The sequence below is a fragment of the Chanodichthys erythropterus genome, chromosome 16 (assembly GCF_024489055.1).
Source record: "Chanodichthys erythropterus isolate Z2021 chromosome 16, ASM2448905v1, whole genome shotgun sequence".
Classification (NCBI taxonomy): Eukaryota; Metazoa; Chordata; class Actinopteri; order Cypriniformes; family Xenocyprididae; genus Chanodichthys; species Chanodichthys erythropterus.
The window spans coordinates 6,377,962-6,405,500 of NC_090236.1; the positions used below are offsets into that span (position 1 = coordinate 6,377,962).

General features: G+C 36.0%; 1 protein-coding gene across 1 annotated transcript; it reads left to right on the forward strand.

The window, feature by feature from the left end:
• The first annotated feature begins 8,215 nt into the window (after positions 1 to 8,215).
• fndc7a (fibronectin type III domain containing 7a) lies at positions 8,216 to 21,312 on the forward strand. The gene is made up of 13 exons (XM_067363742.1): positions 8,216 to 8,275; positions 8,670 to 8,688; positions 9,091 to 9,348; positions 10,091 to 10,348; positions 12,418 to 12,675; positions 14,880 to 15,131; positions 15,232 to 15,486; positions 15,601 to 15,858; positions 16,624 to 16,875; positions 16,984 to 17,238; positions 20,588 to 20,848; positions 21,155 to 21,184; positions 21,281 to 21,312. Exons 1-13 carry the CDS (start codon positions 8,216 to 8,218, stop codon positions 21,310 to 21,312), a joined length of 2,448 nt encoding a protein of 815 aa, XP_067219843.1.
• Positions 21,313 to 27,539: the final 6,227 nt, after the last annotated feature.

The following is a 27,539-nucleotide window of genomic DNA, read 5'->3' on the forward strand; positions in this document are numbered from 1 at the left end:
TTTGAGTTTATATCTGATAATTCAGACTTTTTTAAATCACAATTCTGAGAAGAAAAAAAAAAAGAGAATTGGGAGGAAAAAAAGGTTGCAATTACCTTTTTTATTTTTTATTCCATGGCGGAAACAAGCTTCCATAGTTTTCAAAACTGATCACAATAAGAAATGTTGCTTGAGCACCAAATCAGCATATTAGAATGAAGGATCATGTGACACTGAGCACAGAAGTAATGATGCTGAAAATTCAGCTTTGACATCTCAAGGATACATTTTAAAATATATTAACAAAAAAAATTTTAAATTGTAATAATATTTCATAATATTACTGTTTTACTGTAAAAAGCAGCCCGAGCATAAGATACTTCTTTCAAAAACAATACAAAATCTTTACAAAAAGAGTATTTTGTAATAAATATTAACATACAACATGTATTCATTTGTGTTTCATGCTTATCAGGAGGAATCAATACATAGGACACTGGACAAGGCCTTGCAGGCAGCTTTTCTAATGAAGCAGACCACGGACAGGATGGCGGACGCTCTCTCTGCTGACCTGGCCAAGGCTCAGCTCCAGAGGAAGTTACAGGGCCTACATCCTCTCAGCAGCCGAGCGGGTGCTGTAATTCACTTTTTAGACAACAAAAATGACATTAAAAAACATTAAAACAATGATTCCTTTCATACTTCTCCTTTTACACATCAGTTTAATAGTGTCTGGGGTTTTTGAATTATCATCAAATAAAAAAATAACTGACCTGAAAGTTTGTATTTTTCTATTTGTAATGATCAACAGGGGGCAGAATAGAACCTCTTGATGTAACAATACAACCCAATACTATCAATGCAAGTGTGATGCAACTATAACAGCACAATACCAGAATGCCCCAGTATAACATATCATAAAACGCCTAAAGATGTTCCTCCCTGACTTCCGTCATCACATACCATCATGTCATTAAGAAGAAGGTGAGTTTTATTGAAACTAAGGTTGTTTTAGTGTTAAATTCCCATAAATGTCCCTCAGTTTCGAAAGATTATCACTTTTTTAGCCATATCACCCACTGGCAATCACAAGGCCGATAAACTACACCGGTCAAGTTTCTGCCAATAACTGTGTGTGGTAAGCCTCCAGTCATTGCTGCTGTTCATGTAAAGCAGTTTACACCCTTTTATTGGTGTAGAATACAAACAAACATCTGTCACTGTGTAATTTAGATCCGGAATGTAACGTAATGTCTAAAAGAATGAAACTAGGGGAGACTGGGGTGCCATTATATTAGCATTTTTTAGACTTTTTTTGTCACCAACTCACAGACCACTAAATGTAACAGTACTACTAATATACGGTATTTACATTGATAAACACTGGATAATATATTTGATTTTAATGAAACAAGTTAGTGTTACAACTGTAAGACATTATCTTATTGCCAATATCTTATCTTATTAATTAACAGTATATGAAACCTCACAGGATAGTTTTCACATTTAAATGGCACAAATTCTTTATTGGTTGGTATTATTTTTTAAAACGTTTTTGAAAGAAGTCTCTTATGCTCACCAAGGCTACATTTATTTAATCAAAAATTCAGTAAAAACAGTAATATTGTGAAATATAATTACAATTTAAAATAACATATATTATAAAAACACACAAGCATGTCTGGGAATTTGAAAAAAAAAAAAAAAAAAAAAAAAAAATCTTCACCTGAGGATATAGTAGAAATTTGTTGCATTAATCTGTCTGTGTAACCTGATGTAAAATGTTTCCGCAGGGTGACTCTCACTATGACAGCTCGAGCAACTGAGAAATCTAAGACATAGAGGTAGAAGAGGTGTGTAAACTAAACTTCCTGTCCAAGCAGTATAAGAAAGCTGAATGAAACTTTTGAATGAGCTAAATAGCACTCTAACCATTAAAAATACAGTATTAAGAAGTAAAACAGTGTAATTTGTGTCCTATTTGAGTGCCCATGGTTTAAAGGTGCCCTAGAATTAAAAATTTAATTTACCTTGGCACAGTTGAATAACAAGAGTTCAGTACATGGAAATGACATACAGTGAGTCTCAAACACCATTGCTTCCTCCTTCTTATATAAATTTAATTTGTTTAAAAGACCTCCGAAGAACAGGCGAATCTCAACATAACACCGACTATTACATAACAGTTGGTGTTATTAATGTGTGCGCCCCCAATATTTGCATATGCCAGCTCATGTTTAAGGCATTAGACAAGGGCAGCCAGTATAAATATCTGGATTTGTGCACAGCTGAATCATCAGACTAGGTAAGCAAGCAAGGACAATAGCGAAAAATGGCAGATGGAGCAGTTAGAACTGACATGATCCATAATATCATGATATTTTTAGTGATATTTTTAAAAAAAAATTCTAAATATTTCGTTAGCATGTTGCTAATGTACTGTTAAATGTGGTTAAAGTTACCATCGTTTCTTACTGTATTCACGGAGACAAGAGCTGTCGTTATTTTCATTTTTAAACACTTGCAGTCTGTATAATTCATAAACACAACTTCATTCTTTATAAATCTCTCCAACAGTGTGTAATGTTAGCTTTAGCCACAGAGCATAGCCTCAAACTCATTCAGAATCAAATGTAAACATCCAAATAAATACCATACTTACGCGATTAGACCATTTTGAATAAATACCATACTTACGCCATTAATCCATTTTGAGGGTTATATTAGCTGTGTGAACTTTGTTTATGCTGTTTAAGGCAAGCGCAAGCTCCAGGGGCTGATGAGTCCCATTTTCTTTTACATCAGGTGGACGGATGTGTACTTGTGTGCTGTTTACCAAGGGAAGTGATGGTACCAGGATGTACTGTGGGACAATGACAAGGTGGTGGAGGGAGTGCGATGCTCTGAGCAATGTTCTCCTGGGAAACCTTGTGTCTGGGCATTCATGTGGATGCAAATTTGACATGTACCACCTACCTTAATATTGTTGCAGACCAGGTACACCCCTTTTAAGGGCATTCATGGCCTAATGAGAGTCAGACTGGTAACTTGAAGGTTGGGGGTTCAATTCTCATTACCGACAGGAAATGACTGAGGTGGCCTTACCTAGGAAGTAGAAGATGGAAGTGGCCTCTTTCAGCAGGATAATGTGCCCTGCCACACTGCACACATTGTTCAGGGATGGTTTGAGGAACATGATGAAGAGTTCAAGGTGTTGCCCTGGCCTCCAAATTCCCCAGATCTCAATCCGTTTGAGCATCTGTGAGATGTGCTGGACCAACAAGTTCGATCCACGGTGGCTCCACCTCACAACCTACAGAACTTGAAGGCTCTGCCGCTAACGTCTTGGTGCCAAAAACCACAGGACACCTTCCGAGGTCTCGTAGAGTCCATGCCTCGGAGGGTTGGCACTGTTTCGGCAGCACCTTAGATTAAGGTCCAGTTTTCACTCTTAACTAACTATTGACTATGACTTTTGCCTCAATAAACTCCTTATTATTGCTTATTCATAGTAAGTTAATTAGGTTAAGTTTAGGTATTGGGTAGGATTAAGGGATGTAGAATATGGTCATGCAGAAAAAGGCATTAATATGTACTTTAAAAGTACTAATAAACATCCAATATCCTAGTAACATGCATGCTAATAAACAACTTGTTAATAGTGAGAATTGGACCCTAAACTAAAGTATTACCATACAGTGCCTATAGAAAGTCATATACCCTCTGGAAAATCTTTACCTTTTGTCACATTTTTTAGCTGTATGTACACATTATAACCCTCATCATCAAAGTGAAAATAACATTGTAAAACATTCTGAAGGATTGGTAAATAGATCAGCCCCTTGGGATATACCATTATAGACTTGCTCAGGCACAACCAATCAACTTTCAGATCAAACACCAGGCTAATTGCCCCACTTGACATCAGTTGCAGTGGTTTTGATTACTTCAGAATAAAACCAGCTGTTTCTTGAAGATTCCACTGTTAGTAGTGCATGGTAGGGTTGGGTGATGTCTACCAAATTGGCATCAAACTATGTCTACAGTGAAACATCACGATGGACGATGCCAGCTCAACATTGTGATGTCTGTCAGCCATCAGTGATGGAACATGGCATTGTCTATCGGCCAAACCCCAGTGCATGGTACTGCAAAGAATTTACCTTGGTTAGGAAAGTACTTTCAAATGGTCTGTGGGATAAAGTTGTAGAAAGGCACAAGTTAGGAGAAAGCTACAAAAACATTTTGAACGCTTTAGCTATCCCTCTGAGTAATGTTCACAGCATAATTAAGTGGAAAGCGTATGGTACAACCAGCACATTGCCTAGATTTGGCTGTCTATCCAAACTGGATGACAGAGCCAGGAGGACATTAATTAGGGAAGATACCAAGAGGCCAAAGGCAACTTTGAAGGACTTACAGAGGTTTGTGGCTGGGACTGGTCGGTCTGTGCATGTGACAAATATCTCACAAGTTGGCCTGTATGGCAGGGTGGCAATAAAGAAAACTTTCCTGAAAAAGTGCCACTTGTTGTTACGCTATGCAAAAGCACACCTGGGAAACTCTGACGCCATCTGGCAAAAGGTGCTATTGTCTGATGAGACCAAAATTGACCTTTTTTGACTGAACTTCAAGCACTAGGTTTGGCAAAAAGCAAACACAGCACACCACTCAAAACACACCATACCTACTGTGAAGCATGGTGGTGGCTTATGTTGTGAGGGTGTTTCTCTTCAGCAGGGACTGTGCAATTGGTCAGGATTGAAGGGAAAATGGATGCTGCAAGTACATCCAAATTCTTCAGGAAAACCTGTGTCCCTCTGCTAGACAGCTGAAGATGAGCAGGTCATTCAACTTCCAACATGACAATGATCCTGAACATATCCCCAAAAGAACAACGCAATGGCTTAAGGACAGGAGGTGAATATCCTTGAGTGGTCAAGTCAGAGCCCTTACTTAAAGCTGCTGTCCGTAAATTTTTTGTGTTAAAAATGATCCAAAATCAATCTTTGAGCAAGTACATAACCAGCCAATGTTCAAAACTATCTCCTTACCTTAGCGCAATTCACAATGGTAAGCTTGTAATAATGTTTTCTTATTCAAATTATACTGGTGGGTTTCCGCTGTAAATTCGAGAAAGCAGCCGCTTGTCTTTATGTCATTACATCACGTCTGTATACATAAAGGAGGAGTCCCCACACCGATGTGGTGACTGACAGCAAACATTAGATTCCTCCACTCTGAGAAGCCGTGCCGATGCACAACCCACATAAAGATGTTAATTCCGCAAATAATTGCAATTGCAGGTTTGAAACAGAGATGGCGACAAAGAGGCAAAACTTATGGACTGCAGCTTTAAATCTGATAGAAAATCTGTGGATGGACTTGAAGAGAGCAGTCCATTCATAATGGAATTTGACTGAACTTGAGCAATTCAGCAAGGAAAATGGGCAAATATTCTCCAACATAGGTGTACAAACCTAGTACAGACATATAGAAAAAGATTAATGGCTGTAATTTAAGTAAAAAGTGGTTTTAATATGGAGTATTAAATCAGGGGACTGATGAATTTTCCAACCCTGTTATTCTAATTTTTCAGGTTTTTAAAAAAAAAATAATTTTCAGAACTATTGCCTTTTCTTTTCTGTTGTTGTATATAATCTATATATATATTCCTTTTGCAGATTTGTTTCAGTTGTAGCATGCAGGTTCTATGCTTCTCTATAGTGGAGATTGAGAAACATCACAGGTGTGATTCTTTTATTGTATAATGCCACTTTCACTGGGAGATTTACACTGTAAACAATCTCCTGTAGCAATTTCCGTGTAAAATACACTAACTTTAGAGACACTTAAAATGAAAAGGTCAAATTAACCTATCAGATATCCTTCTCCTATGACTCCCATGAATATGCTACAAATCTGACGCTCCGTTCTCTATTGAAAACCCAACAATGCTGAGGCAAACGCAAACTATCAGTGACCCAGATAAGTGTGATTTACAGGGTGGGATTTTGAGTTGTCTGCCATCAGCCCCCACTCCCAAACTACATGAAATAGATACACTGTTCTTTCTTCCTTTCTTTATTGACCCTTTGCCCATTTTTTAATGATGACTGATTTTTTTTTTTTTTTTTTTGCTGTTGTAATGAAGTTAATACAAATGCAAAATGCATTCTGATGTTGTTTATAAAACGTTTATTTTTTTTAATAAAACGTTTAACTTCTGAACTAAAATTGACCATGAAACATTTTTGTTTGCTCTGACAGTTCAATTGTGGTTACACACAGAAAAAAAAAAAACTTAATACGGCACCATGATACTGTTGATACTGAATGTCATTATCAGATCTGGCTAGAATGTCAGTACCAATCTGAGTACAAGTGCAGCTCTTTTTCTAGCTTATGTCCTTTCCCAAAGTGATGCCTTTTCCATGATTTAAATAAAAGGAGAAAAAAAAAGTACAGTACCATTATAAAGTTTGGGGTCAGGAAGATATTTTAATGTTTTTGAAAAAGCGTCTGTTTTGCTCACCAAGGCTGCTTTCATTTGATCAAAAATACAATAAAACAGTAATATTGTGAAATATTATTACAATTTTAAATAACCATTTTCTATTTAAAAAAAATAAATGTAATTTATTGCTGTGATGGCAAATCAGAATTTTCAGCATCATTGCTCCAGTTTTCAGTGTCACATAATCCTTCAGAAATCATTCTAATATGCTGATTTAGCGCTCAAAAAACATTTCTTATTAATATCAATGTTGAAAACAGTTGTGTTGCTTAATATTTTTGTGGAAACCATGATTCTTTTTTTCAGGATTCTTTGATGAATGGAAGGTTTAAAAAAAACAGCATTTATTTGAAATAGAAATATTTTGTAACATTATAAGTATCTTTACTGTCAATTTTAATCAATTTAATGAATTTTTGCTGAATAAAAGTGTTAATTTATTTTAAATACAATAATGAAATCTTACTGGCCCCAAACTTGTGAACAGTATTGTAGTATCGTCTGCATGTTTCTTACAAATGAGAGATTCGAATGAATTCCTGAAGCACTGGCTATAGTAAAAGCAAAGCTGCATTGTCAGTTTTGGAAATTTTTCATGATACATCAGTCATGTTGATGGCTGTATATATGATATAACATAATATAACACCCCTAAGCTGGAGCAACCTAAGCCAGCACTAATTTGCTGTGCTATACAACTTGAATAGACAGTTTGGTTTCTGCTTTGGTTTTGAAATTCCTGTATATCCCATAGAGAAAAAATTAAGCTCTCTATAAAATATATACTATAGCATGTCATGTTACACTGACATGAATCAATCACAGATTTATGGCTTTTATATTTCCTCTAGTCATTCAGCTACATGGATCTTTTGAAACTGATATTACACATACGCATTTTGTGAGTCTGTCAAAATAATCTATGTTCTTTAGCTTAGATCTTCTGCTTCTCACATTCCTCTCTCACACACACACGCACACGCGCACACACAGTACACACAGTAATCTCACACTTGTCTCCTCTAGCGTTTCAGAAGAGATCTCAATAATATCACAAACTGTTGATAAGACATGCGCCAAAACCCAGAATGTCAATATGGACTCTCAATAATAACTCAAATATTTTCAAGTTCTTCCAACATCAAATTATCTAAGATATTCATTATAGCTCCTATAGGCTACAATAACAATTTTAGGTCAAACATCTGGGACAGTACTAAAACAAAACACAACCTGAGCTGTGAAAGGGCAACCGCTCAGAGTCGTCATGTAATATGATAAACGCCTCTTTTCAGATTTGTAGCATACTTCCTCACTTCATAATAGGGATTAATATCATCGATACCATTTTATTCTGAAGTATGAACTTATATGAGTTTATATTTAAAATAGAACATTTAATGTCTTGTGTATTTGATAACAATAGAACAAGAAATGCTGAACAGCCCATTCAACAGGCAGAGTGCATCTTTGTGTCTATCCTCAAGTGTATTGATGTGTACCTGTGTCGTCCTTCAGTGCTGATAGGTCCTCTCTCTCTCCCTGACAGAGGGAGGGGGCATACGTGAACACTCACTTCTCCCAGAACAATAAAATACCTGTTGGAAGGTAATAGGAAAAAAAAAAAAAAAACATAACTTAAGCCGCAGCCATTGCCCAGAAATAGAGAGTCAAATCGAGTGTGCCCTAAAGGCAGCTGAAGAGCACCAAATTTGAGGCATGGAGTCAAAATATTTGCATCTTTTTAATATCGTCTTATTGATTATCATTGTGCCACAGGTAAGAATAAAAATTCTGCTTTCTTTATCCAAATAAGTTATGGTTTAACTGTGTCTATAGTTAGTGGAAGAGAGTTTAAAAGCATAATAAACAGTTATAAAAAAAAAATAAAAAAAAACATTATTTGTATTGCATAGAACAATAGTCCTTTTTATTACACTAATGTCATATTCGTAGTTGTATACACTTTCATGCTGGATAGGAAAAAAATAGCTTTGGATCTAAAATCTGTGCTGAGTGATGCTCAAATAAGCTTCCTTGGTCACTAATGGCACATAATACCATATGACAGAGTAATAGTTGCCCCTGAAATAAGCAAGGAAGAATGGATGCTTTCTAATATGTTTTATATATTTTAAAAATGATTTGTTGTATTTCTGCTCTTAATTTACAGATATGCACAGCACAAAATGGTAGGAGATCTTTAAAATTTGTCCTGTTTAGGTCATTCCATATCTCCCTCATAAACTGTAAAATATGTTTTTAACAATGAGTATCTGACGCTAACTTCCATGTTATGACAGACATTGTTTCTTTCATTTTTTTTCTATCCCATGGGCCTTTTAGTTCTTTCTCGTGTATTTCTAAATTGTCTTAATTATACATGAAATAAAAAGCGTTAATTTTAGATTATAGTGGATGTAGAATTCTAAAAAATAATTGTATACTCTGTAAAAAAATCCTTTAAACTTAAAATATAACATTTTAGGCAACCATTTTGTGGAATGAACGGGTTGTGTTTTCATTTTCTAGATGTGATGAATTTTTAAAACAGTATTATGATTATGCTATCCTAACTGCTTCTCTCTCTGCAGACATCACGTTATCCGTGTTCACCGTCACCTCTAAAAGCATGACGGTGCGCTGGAGCGGACATACCGGCGCGAGCTCTTACAAAATCACCGCCACGCCGAAAAACTCCCCAGAGCCGTCGGTGTTCGCGCAGTTCAGCGGCAGCACGGTCATGGGCTCCGTTAACTCCTTGTCCCCGAACACTGTGTACAGGATGCGGGTCGAAGCCATGGACAACGCGGTAAATGTGCTCAGCAGCGCCGAAACGGAGGAGACTACAGGTGACCTGACCTCTGACTTGGACATGAGCTACCATGATAAATTACAAATGAAAAGTTCAATCTTAACACCTATGCTTCACACCAATGCATCGGTGGCCAAGAGTTTTTTTGTTTTGTTTTGTTTTTTTAAAGTCTGACAGGTGACTTTTTTAATTTATCTTTTAAAATAATAATTTAAAAAATGAATCTTATTAGATACATTTTAAATTTTGTTAAATATAAAACATATTAATTTGAATACCGATTAATTATTAATAAAAATATTAATAATTTCTTACTGATATTTTAATGTTTATATAATTACATATAGGCCTATTATATATATATATATCATTTATTTTATTTCATAATTAATAATTAATTGTAATTAATAAGTATTTTTTTTATAATATGATATATATATATATATATATATATATACACATATATAGGCTATATATATATATATATATATATATATATATATATATACATACATATATAGGCTATATATATATATATACATACATATATAGGATATATATATATATATATATATATATATATATATATATATATATATATATATATATATATATATATATATATATATATATATATATATATATATATATATATATATATATATATATATATATATATATATATATATATATATATATATATAAAATAAAATAAAATATTATATATACAATAATAATAATTATTATTATTGTTATGTTCTTGTATTGTGTCCCATCAGCTCCTGAGGTTCCCTTCATACAGCAGGCTTACTCCAAAAAAAGTGACAGCATCACGGTGGAGTTTGGTATGGTGGATGGTGCGACCGGCTACATAATCCGGGTAGAGAACGAGGATGGGTTCTTCTCTGAAACCCCAGTGGTAAAATCCCCTAACACAGTGATCAATCTGCTGCCTTATACTCAATACACCCTCAGCGTGATGTCTGTCAACACTGGAGGAAGGAGTCAGCCTTCTCTGCCCGTGAGCGCTAAGACAGGTAAACTGACTCCAGACTTAAAGACTTTAATTTAACCATCTTCTGCTTTATTTAAAATGCCTTTCAATTAATATATCGGCTTTTTTTTTTTTTTTTTTTTTAAAGGGCTAATATCCCTGCTGTTTTGTGGCAGAAAACAAAAAGTTTGAATCAGCCTAAGCTGGTTTGCTGGTCTTAGATGTTTTAGTGGTCTCTAAACCTGAGGAAACTAGTGTTCAACTTATTTAACTGACCATCCAGCTGCTCTCCCAGCCTGACTACCCAAATTAACAAGCCCCTAACCATAAAACCAGACCTGGCTGAGTAGTAGAAACTAGCTTGGTGGCCAGCTCAAACCAGCGAACCGTTTTAAAGTTGTTTAATTTTTTTCAGCAGAAATACATAAAATAGAACTAGTTTGAGATTTTAGTTCACTATATACATTATTCAAAACAAGTGTAAGTTATGCATGTCTTCAATAAAAACAACAGTTCACAGCCATATTTTACTGACTTAAAGGATTAGTTCACTTTCAAATTAAAATTTTCTGATAATTTACTCACCCCCAAGTCATCCAAGATGTTCATATCTTTCTTTATTCAGGCGAAAAGAAATGATGAAAACATTCCAGGATTTTTCTCCATATAGTGGACTTCAATGGGCACCAAAGAGTTGAAGGTCAAAATTACAGTTTCAGTGCCGCTTCAAATGGCTTTAAACGATACCGGACGAGGAATAAGGGTCTTATCTATAGAGAAACCATCACTCATTTTCTAAAATAAATAAAAATAAAATTTTATACATTTTAACCATAAATGCTCATCTTGAACTAGCTCTCTTCTTCTTCTCTATTAGAATTCTGGCAGTGTAGACACTACTAAGTGTATTACTGCCCTCCACAGGTCAAAGTTTGAACTAAATTGTCATGTACAATATGCTAGTTCAAGTATATAACAGTTAGTTCAAACTTTGACCTGTGGAGGGCAGTAATACACTTAACAGTGTCTACACTGCCAGAATTCTAATAGTGAAGAAGATGAAGAGAGCTAGTTCAATATGAGAATTTATGGTTAAAACATATATAATTTTTATTTAATTTTTTTTAGAAAATGAGTGATGGTTTCTGTAGATAAGACCCTTATTCCTCGTCTGGGATCGTGTAGAACGCTTTGAAGCTGCACTGAAACTGTAATTTTGACCTTCAACCGTCTAGAGGCCACTGAAGTCCACTATAAGGATACTAATCCTGGAATGTTTTAATCAAAAACTTTAATTTCTTTTCGACTGAAGAGAGAAGGACATGAATATCTTGGATGACATAAAGGTGAGTAAATTATTAAAGTGAACTAATCCTTTAATATGGGTTATGTAAAGTTTTACCCTCAAATGACATAACACTAAAAAGCTTAAATAAAAAGTGTTGACCAAAACAGACATTTGTATAAGCTCATTTACTAAAGATCACACACCATAGAACAGAATGAAAACTGAGCCCTACTCCCTGTTTGGTTGACAATGAGTTGATATTTAAAACCTGTAACACAGTACTGTAACACAGTATTGTTTACAGTATTGTTTAGCTATTGTGCAGAGCTGGTACCTCTGGCTCGACCGACTGTTGACGGTAACTGCATCTTTAGCTGGACTTCATACCCAAAACTGTATGAAAAGATAAACCATGAGAACTAGGCTGTCGCCTCTCCCCTAGGAATGGCTTGTTGTAACATTAGAGGGATGATTTTCATAAAGTTTCATATATAACAACAAAACATTCTCTTTATACTTTTTACCTTACAGACACACTGCAGGTTATTCCCATCTCAAGATCCTACATCTGTCCCTATAAGACATTTACACTAGTGTCATTTTAAATCTAATAAAATATTTTATCAAAAGATTAGCATTGGCACATATCACAAAAAACTCATTCGACTAAACATTCATAATTTAGTTGGGGCAGGACTTTTTTTAGCTGTAATGATCAAAACTCACCACCAGGGGCAGTAATTGCTTAGCTCTCAGACTGTTTTAACTCTCCATTCCTTCTGGCCAGTTGTTAAAATATTGAATTATTTTTTCTCTCTTTGCAGTGGTGTTGGCCCCAGATCTGCGTTCCAGCTCCCCTAGCAGCGACACCATTGTGATAAACTGGAATCCAGTGAACAATGCTGTGTTATACAGCCTGGATTTGATCATGGAGGGTTCAGACACACGGGTCAGACGCAACACGTCTGATACCAACATGACCTTCACTGACCTTCAGCCTGGCACCACCTACTACATCAAAGGCAATGCATGGGATCCTGATGGTAACCAAGGAGATGACATCACCATCAACCAAATCACACGTAAGGACTCGTTTATAGTATTTTTGTCCTGCCGGGTACATCAACACATTACAATTCAAATGTGTGCATCTACCACGCAGGACAACCGTTCTGACTGGATCTCTTCCCAAATCATCCCTCCCTAATATTTTCATCTCATTTTTATTAATTGACATAAATGTCAATATATTATCATCATAGTTTTTGTCATTCAAAACTTATTTTTTAGTTATCGTCTCATTTTCTTCTTTAAAAAAATGTTGATGAAAACAATGATGAAAATTATTCATCAACGAAATTTACACTGCACACAAACCTATTGTTTTGCTTCAGAAGACATTGATTAATCAACTGGGTTCGTATGGATTACCGTCCAGTTTGTTTTGTGTGGTTTTTAAGCTTCAACTTTGAGGGACCCACTGTCTTGCATTAGATCTGGATTTTTTTTTTTTTTTATCTCTGTGTTAAAGGATTTGTTCACTTTTAATTGAAAATTAGCCCAAGCTTTACTCACCCTCAAGCCATCCTAGGTATATATGACTTTCTCAGTTCTGAAGAACACAATCAGAGGTATATTAAAGGGTTAGTTCACGCAAAAATGAAAATTCTGTCATGTCATCACCCTCATGTCGTTCCAAACCGGTAAGACCTCCGTTCATCTTCGGAACACAGTTTAAGATATTTTAGATTTAGTCTGAGAGCTTTCAGTCCCTCCATTGAAAATGTTTGTATGGTAGACTGTCCATGTCCAGAAAGGTAATAAAAACATCATCAAAGTAGTCCATGTGACATCAGTGGGTTAGTTAGAATTTGTTAAAGTATTGAAAATACATTTTGGTCCAAAAATAACAAAAACTACGTTGCATGTCGCGGATGTCCTAATCGCCAAAAACAACCACGGCGACGTAAAAGTGCATTACCAACGCCGACAGATGAAAGGATTAAATGGAATCAGTTCAATGGAATCAATTCAATGGAATCAATTCAATGGAAAGGATTCCGGAAGAGAATACAATGCTGAATAAAGTCGTAGTTTTTGTTATTTTTGGACCAAAATGTATTTTTGATGCTATACATCAGGGATGGCATGAAGGTGAATTTTCATTTTTTAAAGGTGCAATATTTAATATTTTTGCTGTAAAATATCCAAAAACCACTAGGCCAGTGTTATATATTTTGTTCACTTGAGTACTTAAAATATCCCAACTATTTGTAAATTGTGAGAAAATTGCATTTTTAACCAAGGCTGCGGGACGTGTGAGGAGTCGTCTGTCAATTGCGTCATACCCGCGTTACCCCCGGTTTCCGGTTTTATTTTGTAGAAACCATGGAAACACCAAAGACGCTTTAAAATATTACACGTTTTAATAGACAAGGGAACAACTGTTTTGATATATTTATAGACAGAAAATGAATTGTTGTTATATAGCTCAACAAGTTTAGTCTTATTGTTTAAATCTAATTTTCTTGATTTTTTGCGAGTACCATGCTTTACCATGCCTCAGAGAAAAACACTATTCTGTTTAGATGCAGCTTTATTTTTATTAACAGTAATACAGCATTTTATCCGTCATACAACACGTTTTAAAATTAATTGCATGCCATTTATCAACACAAGCCATCCAGCATTTAATATGTTTTTCTAATATTGATCTTACTGCACTGTGTCTCAAACAAGTGTCTCAAAGCAGCCGCCGAGCGAACGCACATAGTAATATAACATTTTCAACACACTCAAATGTATCTAATATGATAAACAGAGCTGCGTTACCTCATACTCATGACCGGAAAAACGGAAGCGGCGCCGGTGACTGTCTTAATAAAAGTTCCGCTGCTCGTGAGGCGTGTGTTGTGCAATCTCTCCAGCGTCCTCATTCAGCTCCCACAACACTCAGTCTTGCTCTGCTTCATACAAGAGTAACGTTAATAATCTCATCCATGAACATGATTTCTTCCCGAGTCCAATCCCTATTCTTTTGCACCATCCGTTGAGGTGAAGACCACATGTCCCAAGATTCTGCTCTCAAACCTGACGTCATGAAGCTACACCTTTGTTTTGAATAGGCCTCTAGCGACCTCTAGCGGACAGAATTATTACATATTGCACCTTTAACCATAGTGTTTTATCTGACTCTATGTACAAGATAAGCTCTGTAAAATGTAAATAAAATTATGAATCAAATCTTAAATTCAAAACTTTTCTTTCTCTGTTCCACTCTCTACAGGTCCTCCTGTCCCAGGAGATGTGCAGGTTCAACTGACGCCCGGTCGCTCTATCGATCTGGCGGTGTACTGGCAGTCAGTCCGTGGCGCCGACGCATACATTGCTGTGAGCTCAACGGGCCAGAACTGCAGCTCCTCAGTCCTCTACTGCATTATCAGTCCCCTCAGCTGCAGCCAGAACCACAGCATCATCGTCGTAGCGTCGAACGAGGCCGGAACCAGTGACCCTTCAAATCCAGAGGACCTTCTGACCTGTATAATTTACTCACACTTGAATGCACACATGAAAAAGCACACATACATATTAATATAGAGTTGTGCAGTTGGTTGTCATCTTCTTTGAATCATTTTCAGTCCCATGTCCTCCTGACTCGGTATGGATTGAGGAGGTGACCACAGGGAACTGCTCGGTCATGTGGTCAGAGGTTCCGTGGGTGGATTACTACATCGCTTATGTGAAGAGCGACGATGGCTTAGAGGAACACTGCAACACCAGCAGCACAGCCTGCTACTTCCAGTGCAAGTGTGGATACACGTACCTCTCGACCGTATTTGCTTACAACCAGGCTGGGTCCAGTCCACCAGGACATGAAGTCAACTATACTACAAGTTTGTACTATACACAGATAGCTATACATATATATATATATACTGTACTGCTATACAAATAAAACGTTTTAAATGAAAATAAAATATGAGAAACTTCTTTCACTCTGTCCACAGTCCCATGCTGTCCAGAGGATGTGTCCGTGTCACTGATTTCCACAGAAACTTTAGAGATCTCATGGTCAGCAGTTCGAGGAGCTGAGTTATATGAGACGATCGCTGCCGACGGAAGCGAATGGATCCACTGCAACGACACGGCTCCTGTGTGCGCGCTCTCTGATCTCACCTGCGACAGTCTGTACAGTGTGGTGGTGCGGCCCTGCAGTGAGATACAGGGATGCAATAACACCTGTAGTGCACATACACGCCGGACAGGTACACACATACAAATGCTCATTTGCACATGAGCGCAATATGCCTCATACAAAACAGTAATCATGGTAATTTACATTAAAAATGATACTAGTGTGCAATATGCCATATATGAAAAAAGTACCATGGTAATACCTTGTTTTGTTGTACATTTGCTATAGGAATACCATTGTATTTTTTTAACCATGCATATACAATAATAATAAAAATAATAATAGTAATCATTATAATTATTATTATTGTTTCCTTTTTATTATTATTATTATTATTATTGTATTCACATGGTACTCAATTTACTTCCGTGTTATAAATACCATGTTATAATTATTATTATTATTGTTATAAATATTAATAATATTTGTTTTTATATATAGTGCCCTTTTTAGCTTTTTAATGCGCTTTACATTAGAAAACAAAAAGACAAAATATAAATATAACAAGGAATACTTGTAAAAATGATAAACAATAAATATAAATTTAGAAAACAATATTAACATAGTTAGAAGAAAAAGAGAAATTAATAATAATAAAACAGTTAAAGTTAAAGAAAGGCTTTCCTTAAAAGAATAAATAAATAAAAAATAATCACGTAATGGAATTAGAAGCTCCGACAGAAAATGTGGAACCAAACCATGCAAAGCCTTATTAAATGGCACATTAAATTGTACCATGGTATATTTCAAAGTACCATAGAATTGCCATAGTATAAGATACCATCACTGTAACATGGAATCCATTTTTATGAAATGCTGCTTCGTTCTTTTTCAGCTCCCTGTGCCCCTGTGATCCTCAACGTGAATCAGGTGAACTCTTCCACAGTGGAGGTGTTCTGGACAACTACAAACACTCAGGCCAACTACAGTGTGACCGCCTTGGGTCACACTGACACACTCACTTGCTCGTCCAGCGGCACTTCCTGTTACCTCAGCGTGTCCTGTGGATCTGTATATGAGGTCAGCGCCTATGCTACCACCACAGCAGGACAGAGTCTTCCCAGCTACTCCATTCCCCTGGAAACAGGTGCAGTAATGAAGATGGAAAACATCTGGAGAAAGATATTTATAGTTGAACATGGTCAAGCGATATTAAAATCCCCCCCCCCCCCCCCCCCTCTCTCTCTCTCTCCAGGACCCTGTTGTCCAGAAACTCTGACTGTTGAACAGGTGACCCAGTCCATGACGAACGTCACATGGTCGCATGCGCCAGGGGCGGGGTCCTATGTCACAACTTTGACATCCCCCAGAGGTCATGCCAAATGTCACACCATGGACACCCATTGCCTGTTGGGATGCATCACATGTGGCACCAGCTACAATGTGTCACTGGAGGCCTTCAGCATTACTGGGCATAAAGCAGAGTGCAGTTACCATGGTTTCTCCTCAAGTGAGTTAAGTGGTTTTCCCAACAAACTTGAAAAACGTATATATATATATATATATATATATATATATATATATATATATAACACTATTAAAGGTAGCTTCTCAATGCACTTTACATAAGAAAACAAAAAGACAAAAGACATGATATTAAAGAAAAATAATAAAGAATAATTAAAAATAAAGTCATTAAGGTCAAGCTTTCTTAATAAATATATATAACGTGATGGGGTATAAACAATTCAAAACTATGACAGATAATGTGACATTTTATTATCTGATATCTTCAATAGTGATATGAAAAATAAAGTCCCACAATTGGATTTTGTGCTCTGCATTTCATTGAAGTGCACACACACAGCAGTGAGTATTTAACACACACACACCGTGAACACACACCTGGAGCAGTGGGAACAGCCATTTTGCTGTGGCGCCTGGGGAATGATTAGAGAGTGACTCTCTAACCATTAGGCCACTACTGCTCTAAATGGGCCTCATTCAGGAAGCAACAAAAATACATAAAATAAAGTTATGTATGCCATATACAAAAAAGTACGGAAGCCCTTAACTGCATGGTGGGAATAAAAGAGAAAAATTATGATTGGGGAGGGAAAAAAAGAAACTCGTTATTTTGGCATAAGTCGTTATTTCAACATATCTCATTAAGTATGAATTAGTATTAAAGTATGAATTAGTAGAATATCCAGTGTTATGAAAACTACAAAGAATAAACGCCTATATGGTATTTTATGACAACCTTTTATGATAATATGTAGCATTTATGGGCTACATAAATTTAATAAAGGTTAGCCTGGAATGAATTGAAATTCCCATGATAAACCTCTGGGATTTTGGGAGCACCAACTTGTAACATTAGGTCAACATAACTAAAGTGTGTTCTTTAATTGATTCCCTGTCTTATTCTGCCGTCTAGTGGTTAATATCGAAAGAGAAAATGTTGCTATCGTCACTTAGTGTAAATAGAATAGAAACACTCGTTAGGCAGTTTATTTTCAATTTTAGAACATTCTTTTAATTTTTATTGAAAATAAATGCATTTCTGATGTTATATGTGATGGGAAAATAGAAAAGAGCGAGCTCGGTCGAAGAGCGAGTCGAAATAACGGCTTATGTCGAAATAATAACTTAATATCTCAAAATAACAACTTCTTATGTTGAAATAACAAGTTATGCTGAAATAATGACTTAAAGGGTTAGTTCACCCAAAAATGAAAATGATGTTATTTATTACTAACCCTCATGCCGTTCCACACCTGTAAGACCTTCGTTCATCTTCAGAACACAAATTAAGATATTTTTGTTGAAATCCAATGGCTCATTGTGGCCTGCATAGCTAGCAGTGACATTTCCTCTCTCAAGATCCATAAATGTACTAAAAACATATTTAAATCAGTTCATGTGAGTACAGTGGCTCAATATTAATATTATAAAGCAACGAGAATATTTTTGGTAAACCAAAAAAACTAAATAACTACTTATATAGTGATGGCCAATTTCAAAACACTGCTTCATGAAGCTTCGGAGCGTTATGAATCTTTTGTGCCGAATCATGTTCTCGAAATAATGAGTTATGATGTTGAAATAATAAGTTTTTTTTTTTTTCCCCACCATGGTAAACACAAAAAATATAAATCAATCATAAAACCATTCTTACATAAAGCGTCACATTCAATTCAATATAAACATTCTTAAAGGATTAGTTCACTTTCAAATTAAAATTTCCTGATAATGTACTCACTCTCATGTCATCCAAGATGTCCATGTCCTTCTCTCTTCAGTCAAAAAGAAATTAAGGTTTTTGATGAAAATTCCAGGATTTTCTCCATATAGTGGACTTCAATGGCCTCTAAACAGCTGAAGGTAAAAATTACAGTTTCATTGCAGCTTCAAAGCATTCTACACGATCCTAGACGAGGAATAAGGGTCTTATTCCAGCAGTGTAGACACTGCTACAGTAAGTATATTACTGCCCTCCACAGGTCAAAGTTTTAACTAATTATTATATACTTGCACTAGCATATTGTATATGACAATTTAGTTCAAACTTTGACCTGAGGAGGGCAGTAATACACTTAGCAGTGTCTACACTGCTGGAATTCTAATATAGAAGAAGAAGAAGAGAGCTAGTTCAATATGAGCATTTATGGTTAAAATGTATAAAAGTGTATTTTTTTTTTTTTAGAATGAGAGATGGTTTCTCTAGATAAGACCCTTATTTCTTGTCTGGGATCGTGTAGAATGCTTTGAAGCTGCAATGAAACTGTTATTTTGACCTTCAACCGTTTGGAGGCCATTGAAGTCCACTATATGGAGAAAAATCCTGGAATGTTTTCATCAAAAACCTTAATTTCTTTTCGACTGAAGAAAGAAAGACATGAACATCTTGGATGACATGAGGGTGAGTAAATTATCAGGAAATTTTAATTTGAAAGTGAACTAATCCTTTAAAGGGATAGTTCACCCAAAAATAAAAATGCTGTCATCATTTACTCACTCTCAAGTTGTTCTGAACCTGTCTGAGTTTCTTTCTTCTGCTGAACACAAAAGAAGATGTTTTGGAGCATTTTGATAACTAAACAGTTACTGATTCCCATTGACTTAGACATAGTTTTTTTTTTTTCATACTATGGAAATCAATGGGAACCAGCAACTGTTTGGATACCAACATTTTTTAGAATACCTTCTTTTGTGTTTGTCGTGGAAATTCTCAATACAAATCTGACTTCACCACTGACAATTTAAACAACTCCTAGTTGTTAATATAATACTACAGTATCTCAAGGTAATTCCCTGAATTCCTGAATACTTACAATAAAATCCAATACTTCCCTGAAGTGTGGTGACGGCGTCCCGTCAAGAAGCTACTATCACTACCTCAATCACACTTGGATGTTACTTTTGTTGTCTTTTGAGTGTAGAATCTTTAGTCCTTCTATTCCTCACTACCTCAATCATACTTGAGTTTCTTTCTTCTGCTGAACACAAAAGAAGATGTTTCGGAGAATTTTGGTAACTAAACAGTTACTGATTCCCATTGACTTAGACATAGTATTTTTTTTTCATACTATGGAAATCAATGGGGACCAGCAACTGTTTGGATACCAACATTTTTTAGAATATCTTCTTTTGTGTTCAAACAGAACAAAGACGCATACAGGTTTAGAACAATTTGAGGGTGAGTAAATTATGATAGAATTTTTACTTTTGAGTGAACTATCCCTTTAAGAATGGATTTTTAAATAATTGATGCAGAAATTTGTTCAGAGCCAAATAAGCACACTTAATTTCTGCATCTTCCACATCTCATTTTCTTTATCTGTGACCTCTCTCAGGCGCGTGTTGTCCATCCAGCGTGAAACTCTACCGCATGGCTAACAATACTCTGCGGGTGTACTGGCGCTCTTCTCCCGGTCTGTACAACTACACAGCCGACCTGTACGGCACCAGATCCAACTACACCTGCAGCACCACAGAAGGGGCAACCGGATGTGACGTCTCCGACATCATGTGTGGGGAAGTGTACACCGTCATGGTTGCTCCCTTAACACAGGAGGGTTCAAAGGTCACATTCTGCCCCAGAAAACTCTACTCAGGTATGAAAAGATGTTGATTCATCTTCCAAGGACCTAGAAAATCATTGTAAATAAAAAATAATATTTTAATATTGTATAATGACAAAATATAATTTAAAATATTAATTTACATTTATGCATGGCAGACTTGTACTGCATTCAAGGACACATATTTTATCAGTTCTTGCTTTCCCTGGGAATCAAGCTCATGACCTTGATGTTGCTAGCACTTCAGTTACAGGAAGGCATTTCAAATCAGGAAAATGAAGGCTAGAGGCTACATGCAAACTGTATATAGACTGACATCCATGTTTCATTGTCTTTCAGTATCCTGCTCTGGAAACACAGTGGGAATGGGTGTGTATATATATTAACATTTATTTAAAAAAAAATATATAGCTCTTCTAAGCACGTTCCTTATGATACATAACTGCTCTTTCTGTGTGTCTGCAGTGATCTATCGAGGCCGGAGGAGTGTGAACTAAAACCCTATTGTGAGTTATTGTGATCGCACATAAATTATGAACATTTACATAACTGTCATCACTAAACACACTTACAGATGCAGAGTCTCATGGGACAGATTTACCCCGGGCATTTAAAACTGGAGGCCTTTGTGTCCACCATAAGATAAAGCATATCATGTTAATGTGGACATCTCAGAAAGGTTTACTGCTGTACAGTTGGTGACAACAAAATATGACACTTAAACTCTTCAGGATCCAGGGGCCAGTTGCATAAACTGCTAAGACTAGTCTTACAAATTAGTCGTAATTTTTTTTTTTCTTTAAGACTGTTCATAGCTTTTTTTAAGTCAGTTACATAAAAATGTAGACTGATTTAATTTGATACTGAAAAGTACCCCTAACTAACCTAGTTGGTCAATTCTTAAAACGCAGAGCCTTATTCATAAAATGTACTCAAGAGTGTGTATACGCTAAAATTAATCACATGAACGTACATTGGAGAAATGATCATAAGATCTTAACATAATAGCTGTGTTTATGCAACTTGCCCCCAGATTTGCATCTTAGTCAAAACGTCTTTAGATATGACAGATGAAGTGACAGGTGTCTTGTTACTTGTCTTGAAAAATGTCTTGTAACCTACAAAGTCTATCAAAAATATGTTCATGTTACCTGAAAAAAATGGAATTATTTATTTAAAAGAAATCCTATTTTTATGACAAGTATATGAAACAAAGTACAAAATAGTTTTTATACGACCTTCAATTGAAAGTAAATGAATCATATTTGTGTCCACACAGGACAATAGTAATGAGAAAAACTGAAAATACAAGAATCATCGAGAATGAGAATTACAAACTAACTTTCTCACTCACACACACACACACACACACCTTGTAGATGTATTAAAACCCCTTCATTTTTTTCACATTTTATCATGTTGCTGCCTTATGTTAAACTACTTTAAATTACTTTTTTCCACATCAATCTACTCCATACACCATAATGACAAAGCAATAAACAGATCTTTGCAAATTTATTAAAAAGGAAAAACTGAAATAAGTACATTGCACAAGCATTCAAACGCTTTTCTGAGACACTTGAAATTTAGCTCAGGAGCATTCCAATTTCACTTGTAGGTGTTACTACACTTCGTGTGGAGTTGTAAATTCAATTGAATTGGTATGATTTGGAAAGACACACACGTCTCAATAAAAGGTCTAACAGTGGAAAATGCATATCAGGGCAAAATCAAGCCATGAGGTCAAAGGAATTGCCTGTAGGGCTCAGAGACAGGACTGTAAAAAGACACAATCTGGGAAAGACTACAAAACAAATTCAGAAGGTTGAAGGTTCACAGAAGCATGTAGCCTTAATGAAAGGACTTTGGAACAACCAGAACTCTTCCTTAAGTTGGCCTCCTGGCCAAACTGAGCAATCGATGGAGAATGGCCTTGGTTAGAGTGGTGACCAAGAAAGTGATTTTCACTCTAGTTTAGCTCCATGTTCATAAATGGAGATGGGAGAAATTTACAGAGGGACAAACATCACTGCAACACTCCACCGATCTGGGATTTATGGCAGAGTGACCAGACTCAAGCCTCTCCTTGGTGAGGACACATGAAAACCCACTTGGAATTTGCAAAAAAAGCACCTAAAGGACTCTATCAGACTGTGAGAAACAATATTCTCTGGTCTGATGAACCTCAGTTCCAAGCATCATGTCTGGAGGAAACCAGGTACTGCTCATCACCTGCACAATACCATCCCAAGAGTAAAGTGTGGTGGTGGTGGCAACATCATGCTGTGGGGGTGTTTTTCAGTAGCAAAGACTGGACGACTGGACATCAGAGTAAAAGTAAAGCTCAATGTAGCAAAATATAGAGGTAGCCTGAATGAAAAACCTAGTCCAGAGCATTCAGAACCTTGGACTGGGCAGAAGGTTCACCTTCCAACAGGACAATGACCCAAAGCACACAGCTAAGACAATGCAAGAGTGGCTTATGGACAACTCTGTGAATGTCCTTGTGTGGCCCCGCCAGAGCCACGGCTTGAACCCAATCGAACATCTCTGGAGAAACCTGAAAATGTCTGTCCACCGACGGTCCCCATCCAACTTAACAGAGCATGAGAGGATCTAAGGAGAAGAATTGCAGAAAAAGACTTGTAACTGTAAAGGTGCTTTAACTAAGTACTTAGTTAAAGGGTTAGTTCACCCAAAAAATGAAAATTCTGTCATTAATTACTCACCCTCATTTTGTTCCACACCCGTAAGACCTTTGTTCATCTTCAGAACACAAATTAAGATATTTTTGATCCGATAATCCAATGGCTCAGTCAGTGAGGCCTGCATTGAGAGCAAGTTAACTTAAAGGTGCCCTAGAATCAGAATTTGAATTTTCCTCGGCATAGTTGAATAACAAGAGTTCAGTACATGGAAAAGACATACATTGAGTTTCAAACCCCATTGTTTCCTCCTTCTTATGTAAATCTCATTTGTTTAAAAGACTTCCGGAAAACACTCGGATCTCAACATAATACCGACTGTTACGTAACAGTCGGGATCATTAATATGTATGACCCCAATATTTGCATAATGCCAGCCCATTCGACGCATTAGACAAGGAAAGGCAGTATTAACGTCTGGATCTGTGCACAGACAAGGTAAGCAAGCAAGAACAACAGCGAAAAATGGCAGATGGAGCAATAATAACTGACATGATCCATGATATCATGATATTTTTAGTGATATTTGTAAATTGTCTTTCTAAATGTTTCATTAACATGTTGCTAATGTACTGTTAAATGTGGTTAAAGTTACCATCGTTTCTTACTGTATTCACGGAGACAAGACTGTCGTTATTTTCATTTTTTAAACACTTGCAGTCTGTATAATTCATAAACACAACTTCATTCTTTATAAATCTCTCCAACAGTGTAGAATTAGCCGTTAGCCACAGAGCATATAGCCTTAAACTAACAGAATCAAACGTAACCATCTAAATAAATACTTTACTCACATAATTCGAAGCATGCATGCAGCATGCATGACGAACATCTTGTAAAGATCCATTTGAGGGTTATATTAGCTGTGTGAACTGTGTTTATGCGATGTATATATAGTTGAGAGCTCGTGTGGCAGAGGAAGCGCATCTCTTAAAGGGGCCATGCTGAAAAAAATCAGTGGGAAGCTTTATAAATCTTTTGTGTCGAATCAGTGGTTCAGAGCACCAAAGTCACGTGAACCATTGAAATTTCGAAACGCTTATGATATAACGAAGCCTCGTTTACTGAAACTTTGGCAGTTTGAAATCATTTAATACATGCTCCGAACCACTGATTTGAAACAAAAGATTCGTAAAGCTTCGAAGCTTCATGAAGCAGTGTTTTATTGTTGAATAAAGTTATTTTGTTTTTTTTTGGTGCACAAAAAGTATTTTCATCACTTCATAACATTAAGGTTGAACCACATAGTCACATGAACTGTTTTAAATATATCTTTAGTACCTTTCTGGCCGTTTGAAAGTCTAAATGAACTTGCTCTCACGAAGGTCGAAGGTCTTACGGGTGTGGAACAACATGAGGGTGAGTAATTAATGACAGAATTTTCATTTTTGGGTGAACTAACCCTTCAGTTAATGGTTTGAATACTTGTGCAATGTAGTTGTTTCAGTTTTTCCTTTTTAATAAATTTGCAAAGTTGTCACAGATCTGTTTTTTGCTTTGTCATTATGGTGTATGGGGTGTAGATTGATGTGGAAAAGTAATTTAAAGTAGTAGTTAAACATTAGGCAGCAACATAAAATGTGAAAAAAAATGAAGGGGTTTGAATACTTTCGCAAGGCACTGAAAAAATAAAATATGTGGGTGTGTGTGTTTGTGTGTGTAGCATGATTACATGAGACTAAAGAGGATCTTGTACTTGACGTGACATGAATGATGTATAGCCATATAAATTTTCAGTGTGTATATGATCAAAATTGGGCCACCCACAAATGTCCGGTTCTCATGTCTTTTTGTCTTCTGTTAAAAGGCACAGATGAAAGCAGATGGAGCTCTGACGTCATCAACACAGACAACAGCGCATTCTTTTCTCACCGCTTTCATCTTGCCACATTCTTAATGTTTGCCAGAAATAGCAGTAACAATTGGCTCAATGTGAAAATGTAATTGTATCTTTAAGAACAAGTGAATACAAAAAATATATTTCAATCAAATTGTTAACCATTTCTAAATGTGTCATATTTTATATATACACCTGATGTTTTGCATTTAAGCCCAAATGTTTATATGTCCAGAAATGAATGAGTAACGTCATAATGTCACAAGAAAAATTGATCTCGCAAGTTAAAAATCTTGATATTAATATAGCGTAGTGATTCAAACAACACATTAAGCATTTGTAGGAAGTCCCCTAAGCAGCAAGCCTCCAAAGGAGTGGACCAGTGTCATGTGTGTTACATAGGGCGGACCTCTTGTGAAGTAGGTTACTGAGAAATATGAACAGTTTCAGGTACTGTATAGTGTCCGCCTCAGGTCATATGTGTCCTTTGGATGATCTATTACATTGAATTTGCATAATATGTATGTTTTCTTATGGCCTACAGCCTGAGAACCTCAATACAATAGCAGCCTTTAGCACTCTTAATAAACAGCATGAAGCATTACGTATTGAGAGTATATTTTTTATTAACATTTCAGTTTTCTTAGATATTTTCCAGATATAGCTTAATTTTACATCTATCTATCTATCTATCTATCTATCTATCTATCTATCTATCTATCTATCTATCTATCTATCTATCTATCTATCTATCTATCTATCTATCTATCTATCTATCTATCTATCTATCTATCTATCTGTCATGTACATTTTTTAATCTAACACATTAATTCTTCAGACTGACTGCATATGTTTAACAATATTTCATTTATTAAGCACAGTTAATGCGCAGTCACACACATTTATCAGATGATGATGCAGAAACCTTTTCTGTATTTGTAACGAAGATGGACATGAGCCTCTGTATATCTTTGTATCTAATGGCACATCTATTTATAAATGAAATCCAGATGGGAAACTTTATCATTTAACCTGCAAAATACCTCAATGACATGGCATCACACACAAACACATCTACGTCATGAACATATTGTTCTTGAGCTGTTATCTCCTTCATGAAAACCAACACACCGGAGGATATTATATTCTCTTACATAACACCATATTTAGTGGCACTTGCTAAGATCAGCACTGAACACACTCTAAACCATAAATATTAAACCTCAGTAACTCATCTTGCACCATCTGTGCTATGGGCATGAGTGATACCTCAAATCAGGTGAAAACATTCCTTAGATTTACATTGAAGACCAGAATATCATAACGGGGTGTCTATTTATACCAAGTGCAGTAAGAGTAGGGCCGGTGGCATTAGTTTTTGATGCGATTGACCCAAGTTCGAATTCGCCTTTTTCCGAACTCATTCTCCTCCTTTCCCATCACATATCAGCTCGGAAAGGCATTTACTTTAAATAAAAACGAAGAAAATGTTGGAAATAAAGGGTCTAACAGGTATTTTAGAGAGGGAATAAAGTGCTTAATGGGGAGGGTTAGGGGTGGGTGCAGGGGTGGGCTTAAGGGATAGGGACCAATAAAGCATCATCCATTTATGATTTTAATAAATATAAGCATATACACTGAATATGCTATTATCACATGTTTTGTAATATACCACAATACATTAAGGTGCTAAAAGTATCTGCCACTATTTACATTAAGTATAAATAGCATCTACTATTTACACTAAGTGCAAAGAAAATTATTTCTGTTGCTATTTACTACAACAGTCCATAAATTCCTAACAACAACTTAACCACTTTCTCAGAAACTACTCAGAACACCCTTGCAACCATTTAGCAACCATATAGCAACCTCATGGCAAATACTGCAATAATCCAGCATTGTGGCAATAGATTTTACATGGGCAAGAACCACTCACATTTTCTTTAGAAAATGTATTCTTTGATTAGAAAATGTAAATATCTGGTCTACATCTGGTCTTATTTTACGATTATTAATAATAATAATAATAATAATAATAATAATAAAATAAAATAAAAAAAGATTATTGCATGTTTACATCTTCCACACTCTAAAAAATGCTGGCTTAAAAACAACCCAAGTTGGGTTGAAAATGAACAAACCCAGCAATTGGCTTGTTTTAACCCAGTGGTTGGGTTAA